The sequence below is a fragment of the Leptodactylus fuscus genome, chromosome 5 (genome assembly GCF_031893055.1).
Source record: "Leptodactylus fuscus isolate aLepFus1 chromosome 5, aLepFus1.hap2, whole genome shotgun sequence".
NCBI lineage: Eukaryota > Metazoa > Chordata > Amphibia > Anura > Leptodactylidae > Leptodactylus > Leptodactylus fuscus.
The window spans coordinates 27,131,689-27,141,364 of NC_134269.1; the positions used below are offsets into that span (position 1 = coordinate 27,131,689).

The 9,676-nt window shown below is 44.7% G+C and overlaps 1 protein-coding gene across 1 annotated transcript; it reads right to left on the reverse strand.

The window, feature by feature from the left end:
* Positions 1 to 467: 467 nt before the first annotated feature.
* LOC142204463 (olfactory receptor 5AR1-like) lies at positions 468 to 1,412 on the reverse strand. Its single transcript, XM_075275775.1, has one exon. It carries the CDS (start codon positions 1,410 to 1,412, stop codon positions 468 to 470), a length of 945 nt encoding a protein of 314 aa, XP_075131876.1.
* Positions 1,413 to 9,676: the final 8,264 nt, after the last annotated feature.

Here is a 9,676-nt window from a genome sequence, read left to right on the forward strand (position 1 = left end):
TACTACAAGGGCCAAATTCACTGCTGGTGACAAGCTCTCCTCACTGCAAGTGCCAAATACACATGTTTCAAGGTGTTTTTCTACTGTCAGAGAGGTGGTATTGAGTGTGTAAAGTGTGTAGTTGTTAGGCTGTGATGTTGGGGTAATAGAGGGTCTTTGGTGTGTTAGATGCCCCCAGACATGCTTCCCCTGCTGTCCCAGTGTCATTCCAGAGGTGTTGGCATCATTTCTTGTGGTGTCATAGTGGACTTGGTGACCCTCCAGACACGGATTTGGGTTTCCCCCTTAACGAGTATCTGTTCCCCATAGACTATAATGGGGTTCGAAACCCGTTCGAACACACGAACATTGAGCGGCTGTTCGAATCGAATTTCGAACCTCGAACATTTTAGTGTTCGCTCATCTCTAGTAATGACTATTTTTTTCAATTGAAATGAGATGGTTTATAGTAATTCAAGAAAGACACCTCAATGGAACTTTACGCTAATTTCCTTAAATAATCTTAGAGTAGCCCCCCAAACTTCTTTATTCCTCAGACTGTAGACCAGAGGATTTAACATTGGAACTACAGCCAGGAATAGCAATGATAGTAACATGTCCTGATCTTTTGTATCTTCAGATTGAGGTTTCATGTACAGGAATATACTTGGTCCATAGAATAATATAACAGTGATGAGGTGGGAGGCGCAGCTGGAGAAAGCTTTCATACGTCCTGCCGAGGAACGGATCTTCAATATGGCGGAGAAGATAAAGACATAAGAGATGATAGTGAGCAGGAATTGTAAAACAGGTATTAAGGCGGTTTCAAGCAGTATAAAAATGTTTCTGCTTGTGATGTCTGAGGAGGAAAGAGCGAGCACCGAATTCAGATCACAGTAGAAGTTACTGATATCATGTGACTCACAGAATTGCAGTATGGAGGTAAGTATTGTGTGCGACAGATAATGTAAAGCGGCAACTATCCATGAGGAGGCCGCCATTACTATGTAGACGTTCTTCCTCATTATAGTGTAATATAGTAAGGGCTTACATATGGCCACATAGCGATCATAGGCCATTGATGTCAGTGTAAAAATTTCCCCACCAGCGCATAAGACAAAGAAAAACATCTGGGTCAGGCACAAAGGAAATGAAATCCTGTGATCTTGGGTCAGAGTTATGTTAAGCAGTTTAGGAATACAAGTAGAAGTGGATGTGATATCTACGATGGCGAGGTTGCACAAGAAGAAATACATCGGCGTGTGTAATTTTGGAACTAAACATACAAGAAAAATTATTGTCAAATTCCCCAAAATAGCCAACAGGTAAACTATTAGTAGCCCTAAAAATAAGGTAAGTTGTCCCATTGAACTCATAGAGAAGGTGACAATGTAAAATTCATGTTCAGGATGATGGCTTATACAGGTATTCATGTTGTTGGCTGTGGACAGAATTGTGATATGTTCATGAATATTTACAGAACATACAATACATATTTTGCTGTAACAAACACGTCTTCTATAGAAATCAGGAGAGGACCAGTCTGCTGTGTCATTTTATGAAATACAAATAGCAACTAGAGATGAGCGAACAGTAAAATGTTCGAGGTTTGATATTCGTTTCGAGTAGCCGCTCAATATTCGACTACTCGAATCGAATATCGAACCCTATTATAGTCTATGGGGGGAAAATGCTCGTTTCAGGGGTAGGTAACATTCGATGAAATTATACTTACCAAGTCCACGAGTGAGGGTCGGGCTGGATCCTCCGAGAAGTCTTCTCTGTGCAGCTTCCCCGCGGCATATTCCGGCTCTGAATTCATTCTGCCAGGCATTGGGCCTGGGCAGAGCCGACTGCGCATGTCCACACTACAAGCGGACATGCACAGTCGGCTCTGCCCAGGCCCGATGCCTGGCAGAGTGAATGAAGAGCCGGAACATGCCACGGGGAAGCTGCACGGAGAAGACTTCTAAAGGTAGGAGAAGAACCAGCGTTGATTGGCCGACTGTACAGCATTCGGCCAATCAATGCTGGTTCTGCATCAAACTTTTACATTCGAACAGCGAGTGGTACACGATCGAGTACAAGTATTTCGAATACCGTAGTATTCGATCGAATACTACTCACTCATCTCTAATAGCAACCTATCGGATAAGCCTGTTTCAATTGCACTTGAGAAAGGGCTCAGCTCGAAATACGTTGTGCTTGATACTTAAAGTTGTTGAAATATTTCTGTGAATATTTGGGTTGTGCGCTCTACCCCAATCCTCCTAACCAAATTGGTCTAAACCCCCTACTGTTGATGTATCATTTTATATCATTAATAATTTTTATTCAAAAAAACTGATATACATTATTAATAAAATACATCATGATTTTTCCAAGCCCCTGTGGGGAAGGGAGCTCGCTAGCAGCAATGGTTCGGTCCCAACCAGTCAGAGACAGGGACCCAATGTCTGGTGCTAACAGGTTTATTTGGAAAAACAGCAAAATAAATAAACCTTTAGTTCAGGTACAGAATAAGCAAAATAAAATACAGCCTTAACTTCAGCCAAAAAAAAAAGTTAAACAAAATCCTGCTCGTCCGAGCACTAACTAAACAGTAAAAACTAACTATACGTTTGGCTTACTTCCAACCACATGAAAAAACAAAGTAGCACAGTACAGTCTCACCAGACTCTCATTATTTCAGGGCAGGCCCAAGTTGGTAAGACATTGCCAACTTTATTGCCTATAGTGTATAATGTAAGAATACCCCGATTTGACTTAAGGAACTACAAAATCATAAAAATATTGTCAATGGGCAACCAGTAGAGAGGCCGTTAATAGAAGTCACATAGCAAGGAAGAGAGAAACTGAGTTCTTGCCCACACGAGACACTGTCACAGAGTGTTCTTACATAGAAAAATGAGACAATAAAAAAACTTAGTGATTCAACTTTTTGTAAAATTTACTTGTAATATACAGTGTGGGTTGTAACTTGTAGACTATTTTCAGTTCTAGAAAAGTCCAGAATTAAATCCTATACAGGATTTATGACTAGAATCCGAGTTAAAGAGAAAAAATGACCCTAGGATTGCCTACCATGTTTGCAGAACTGTGAATAATATTTTTAGATAATTACATGACAATACCACCATACAATCGCTCCGACTCCCATCCATCCACTGTACCGAAAACAGTCTTATCTCTAAAATCCTCCTCACATTTGCAGATTTCAGAATTTCTCTCTTGTGGAATTCCTACTCTTATTTCCAAATCTTCGAATGGTGGTATAACGTGGCCTATAAAGAACCGCAACTAATATTCCAATACCAATGCATCGGGCATTGATAGAACTGTACACGCCATATATGTAAGAAATATCATTGCCTGTAAAGTATAAACATCCAATACAACAAATGTATTTACATATTATAAAATCAATAGAATACCTCAATATAACCTATAGATTGTCTCCTCTCCGCTCTCTTTCATCTCCAGTCCTGTTGGGCTTGAAGAGTCAGGTTTTATAATGTTATTGCAGTTGCGTAATCGAGTCCATTGAGAGAGAAGAAAATAGCGGAAGGGATCATTACATTTATTTACAATAATTAATTTTTACAATTATGTAATTGTATAATATTTCTTGTTGTTATTGAAACCTCGGTTCAAGTATTAAAGTATAAGGGAGCCTAAAAAAGGAATTGAGGGTCTTTGCTGGCCACTGCTGGGGATGTTTTTGGCAGTTGGCATGTAGTGATGTGGTCCCAGGTACTGCGGTCAGCACAGACTGTGTCAAAGACCTAAAGCCTGTTGGAGTTGGCGGTGGTGATAGTGCAGCCAGTTGAAGGTACCAGCGAATGATTGAAGGTGCCAGAGATTGAGGTCATGTCAGTGCATTGCTGAGAGAAAAACAGATCAGCCCAAGAAAAACCAAGTGTAACAAAGGGACTACTCCTCAGCGTGCGATTCCTATCTGTCGTGTTTCTGGTCTGTGGATCAGCCATCTTGGCTTGAGTTCTTCACGCTGAAATATCTGAAACTGAAGGAAGCCATCTCCCAATTATATCAGTTTCTCCTCTCCTTGTCAGAGGACCCTTGCCCTGGTTTTTTGTCATGATGGCAAAAGAATCTGGGAGTCTCCCCCTCCCCATACGACAAGAAAAGAATCTTAGCCAATGCCCATGTTTCTCGCGCTGTATCTAAACCAATGAGAATTCCTATAAACTTCTCATACGCTGGTATAAGGCGCCTTCTTGGCTTCATAGCATCAACCCCTCAATGCCTGATACCTGCTGGTGCTGCCTAGATGGGATTGGAGATTTCCTCCATATTTGGTGGGACTGTCCCCTGATCAAACCATTCTGGAACAAAATTCTTAATGCGATTGATAAGATTTGCTCTGTGACGATTCCCTGTAAACCAGAACACATCCTCCTCTGGCTTCACGCATGATGACTTTCGGCATTGTAGTGAAGATCTGGCCACCTTCCTTTTAGCCGCAGCAAAACTGCTGATTCCTCTTCTACACAGGAAAAATACCTCCCCTTCCTCCTTCACTCAGTAAGTCAACAAGGTCTCTAATATTTGTAGGATGGAAGAATTTGCTCATTGGAACACTTATATCCAGATCAGCCTACCTTAAAACGTGGTCCCCTTGGCTGGTACAGGATCTTTTGATACGAGTTCAAAAATTTATGGACAATGACAAACTCTGGAGATGCTAAGGTCAGTCTGGTACTCAATGACATATGTGGTGGTCTGCTATACAGGACATATAAGTAACATTGGACCCTCAAACATTACTCTTTCTCCCTTTATGATCTATCTTTTCCTTCCAAAGATTACTGGCCCTCTACGGACCATCTTATTACCCATCTCATAACGGCTGCCAAATCGATCATACCACAACTCAGGCTCCAAACAGTGTCACTATCTATACCTCTATGGGAGGCCAAAGTGCATCAAATAGCACATTTTGACCAGGAACTACTGAAGCTTACAGATGAGCGAACAGTAAAATATTCGATATTCGTTTCGAATAGCCGCTCAATATTCGACTATTCGAACGAATTTCGAACCCCATTATAGTCTATAGGGAAAAATGCTTTGTTTCAGGGGAACTCACAATTCGACTCAGGAGGGTCACCAAGTCCACTACAACACTTCAGCAAATGATGCCAACACTTCTGCAATGCAACTGAGACAGCAGAGGAAGCATGCCTGGGGGCATCTAACACACCAAAGTCCCTGTATTACCCCACTATCACAGCTTAACAACTACACACTTTCCACATGCCTGGGAGCAGGGCCGGCGTCAGCGCACGGCATAGTCGGGCAAGTGCCGGGGCCCACAGAGCCTCTGGGGGCCCCCCGGCACTTGCCTGTCACAATTTCAGCTCATCGGCGTCCGTCCGCCAATGAGCTGGAATACATACGCGATGCAGGAGCTGTGAGATCAGCTCCTGCTTTAAAGCTCCGGCCCGGCTTGCGTGTGTAGGCGCGATGACGTCATCGCATCACGCCTACACACGCAAGCCGGTCCGGAGCTAAGAAGGAGCTGATCTCACAGCTCCTGCATCGCGTATGTGATTGGAGGGAGAGAGAGAGGAGCGTCGGGGGAACGATGGAAGGTGAGTGATAGAAGGTGAGTGTGTTTGTTTTGTATTACATATTAAGGTGAAACATAATGAAGGGGGCCCATGAAACTGGGGGGCAAATGAAGGGGAGGGGGGGAATGGCATGACACTGGAGAAGATGAAGGGGGTGGGGAGAGAACGGCATGAAACTGGGGACAGAGATGGAGGGGGCCCAAAGAAACTGGGGGGCAAATGAAGGGGAGGGGGGAACAGCATGACACTGGGGCAGATGGAGGGGGGAGAACAGCATGACACTGGGGCAGATGGAGGGGGTGGGGAGAGAACGGCATGGAACTGGGGACAGAGATGGAGGGGGCCCAATGAAACTGAGGGGGCAAATGAAGGGGGGGGACGGCATGACACTGGGGAAGGGGCTGGGGAGAGAACGGCATGAAACTGGGAACAGAGATGGAGGGGGCCCAATGAAACTGAAGGGGCAAATGAAGGGGAGGGGGGGAACGGCATGACACTGGGGCAGAGACGGGGGACATTAAACTGTGGGCAGATGAAGGGGGAGAACGTGATGAAACTGGGGACAGAGATGGAGGGGGGACATGAAACTGGGGGCAGAGGAAGGGTGTATATGAAACTGGGGGAGAGATGGAGGGGGGCATATAATTTACGGGTGACTGTAGGAGGATTATACTGTGTGGGAGCACATTTTGCCCCTCTTTCTACTCTTTAAAAGATTGGGAGGTATGGCGTTGGTGACGCCACACTCCTGCATGACGTCACTCGCTTCATCTGCAACGCACAGTGTCTCGACTTGCCCACCTCCTTTACAAGGGGGCCCACTGAGGCTCTGTCACCCAAGGGCCCATAAAAACCTGGAGCCGGCCCTGCCTGGGAGCATCTAACAAGCCCAAGTCACAGTTTTACCTCACCATCACAGCCTATCAGCTACACACTTTCTACACTCAAAAACCTCTATCAAAGTGGGAAAATACCTGGAAACCTTCTTTCTTCCCCAATTGGATGGACAGAAACCCAAATTTAAGCTAAAGAAACATTATCAAGCACCCCTTTAAATCACATTGCCCATGACAACCACAGGTGGAATAGACAATGGGAAATCCAACAGTACCCACCCTGAACTGTCATTGTGGATGTGTGTGTGTGTGTGTGTGTGTGTGTGTGTGTGTGTGTGTGTGCGCGCGCGCGCGTGCACGCTCGGTGTGGTAAGACCTTCCAAAATTCACTTTTCTGGCCCTTACCGTGAGCCCTTCCAAATTAAGTTAGAGTCCCTTAAGCTGAGCTACCAGCAGAGATTGAGGCCCTTTAGGTGACTTCAGCCTCTTATCAGTAGAGTTTTAGGCCTTTTAACTTAGTTTAGCCTTGCACCAGCAGTGTTTTTGGCCCTTGGAGTGAGTAAAGTCTTGCACTAGCAGAGTGTTAGCCCCTTTAAAATTCTTAGCCCCTAAAACAGTGGTTCCAGAACCATCACTCTCATTGTGTGGGATTTATGTAGTGGATTGGAGTGAGGACCCAGACATTGACCTTGATTATGATTGTGAAATTGATAAAATTTTGGCATCAAGTCCTGGGGGTAACTTTTATTTAGAGGACCGCAAAGGGGGAGAATTGGCTGCAACCACTACTAGCGGTAATGGTCCTCTAATATGGGACTCTACATTACCTCTACAGGGTTCTGATCAGGTGTTAATAGTCCAAACAACATGCTCCAGTACTTCAGATGTAGATCAGAAACCACTTTCCCTTCCGACACCAGATTTAACCAAGCTTCACCATCATCATCCTGCTGAGATGGAACCACTAAAGGAAACCTTGCCTTCAAAGGTATGTCCTGGAGCTGCGACTGGGCCAAATCTAAACACAGAGTCCTTCTTTTTCTGTATTCCTGTTTTGGGGTTGCACACTGCCTGAAAAGGTGGGTTGAGCGTATATCGCTGGACTGAATTGCTTTGTATCCCTGATTTGGGGAGACACCCTGCTGATTGCTCGACTCCTCTCCCTGCAGTATATAGCTGTTGTTGTTCTTCTTGAGTTTTTCCCTGCCTATCTGAAGCTAATCCCGATCTAGCCCTCAGCAGCACTTCTGTCCCTATGTCTTAAAGCCGGAAAATGAATCAAAGATGGCGGCCCACCTCCCCTGCACAGTTATTGGTGCAAAAACCGGACCAGGGAAGGTGGGAGGGGATACGAATTTTTACTGCGTATGCCGCGTGGTATTCAATTGCAAACGAATACCTCGAACGGCCTGATATTCGATCGAATACCTATTCGATCGAACGGTGTTTGCTCATCTCTACTGAAGATCAATCTCACGCCCATATTTCTTTCAGCTTTCTTCTCTTCCCATTCTTTCTAGTCCCTCAGTCACTCTATCACTCTATTCCATTTATCTTCTCTTGCTTCCTCTCTCTCCTCCCCTATTCCCTTTATCTTCAGTTTGCTGCACCATCCTGAGAGATGCTACATCTCTTGAATAAGGACGTGTTAGGATGGGAGAAGAACATGTTCAGTGAAAGGTTTCCCATATGGTCTAGTGGTTAGGATTCTTGGTCTTTACCAAGGCGGCCTGGGTTTGACGCCTGGTATGGGAATGACCTTTTTACTGAATATCCCCATGGTGGGACTATTAAAGGATTATCTTATTTTATCTTATCTCTTATTAAGGAGTCTCTTCAATCCTTATATAGGAAAAATAAATCATCTCTCTCCCCTATTAGGGAAAATGAGTTCCAATAGGAAAAGGAAACTGTAAGATTAATTGTTTTATAGATGACATAGCTATGACCCTGCCTGTTAGCCTCGGGTTAGACAGGGCACCCTTTTTGGATCTGCATCCCACAAACATGACATTGCAGACACTTTATAGAAAGGTGAACACTAATTGAGAGGAAGTCAATTCCAAAAAGTGCATACCATCATCCGACCTCAGCCCTAACCAAAGTGGAAGGTCCCAAGCATAGTGCTCCATTGTATGGATGTAGTTTGACTATTTCACCTGTTCTTCTGCAACTAAAGTTATAAATTGCTGTTCTCTACAACTGTCTCCTGAGTCTTAATCATGCATTCACCATCAAGGTCACTCCAACCACCATCAGGGTCAGGGAGGCTCTCCATTAGGACACATCCTGGGAGATACTACAACCAACATCAGACACCCTCTGCACTGCACCAGCCCTAAAATGTTTGGGTTCGAAATCCGATTCGAACAGCCGCTCACTGTTCGACTGTTCGAACGGGTTTCGAACCCCATTATAATCTATGGGGGGAAATGCTCGTTTCAGGGGTACGCAACATTCGATCGAATTATACTTACCAAGTCCATGAGTGAGGGTCGGGCTGGATTCTTCTCCCTGCGCAGCGTCCCCGTGTCCTCTTCCGGCCTTTAATTCACTATGCTAGGCATCAGGCCTGGGCAGAGCCGACTGCGCATGCATGCACTACAACCGGACATGCGCAGTCGGCTCTGCCCAGGCCCGATGCCTGGAAGAGTGAATGCAGAGCCAGAAGAGGAAGCAGGAGTGCTGCGCAGGGAGAAGACTTCTAAAGGTAAGAGAAGAACCAGCATTGATTGGCAATGTATAACATTCTGCCATTCAACGCTGGTTCTGCATCGTATCTTAACTTCGAACAGGTAGTAGTACTCAATCGAGTACGAGTATTTCAAATACCATAGTATTCGATCAAATACCTACTCGATCGAGTACTACTCGCTCATCTCTAGTAGAAATCCTTGCCATTGTAACTACAGTGATGACAACTCCCTATCTACTGGCCTTCCGCCAACTGGGCTGCTCCAATTAACCCCAGTTTTTCTTGATGAAATGGTCGGGCTGAAAAAGGCACCGCTACAGTGGAATCGACTGCTTGTCCCTTCTACTTCCACAAAAACTATCCTCGGGGGCATTCCCTGGGCCTTGACAGCATTCTCCTATATCCTATTAATATTATAAATGTGAAATGTTTGTGAGTTTGTGGGTTTGTGACTTTGGATGTTCGGATGTTTGGCGGTCAATCACGCAAAAAACGCTCCACTGATTTGGCTGAAATTTTCCACAAACATAGTCACTACACTCGATTGCGCAATAGGCTACTTTTTGTCACAA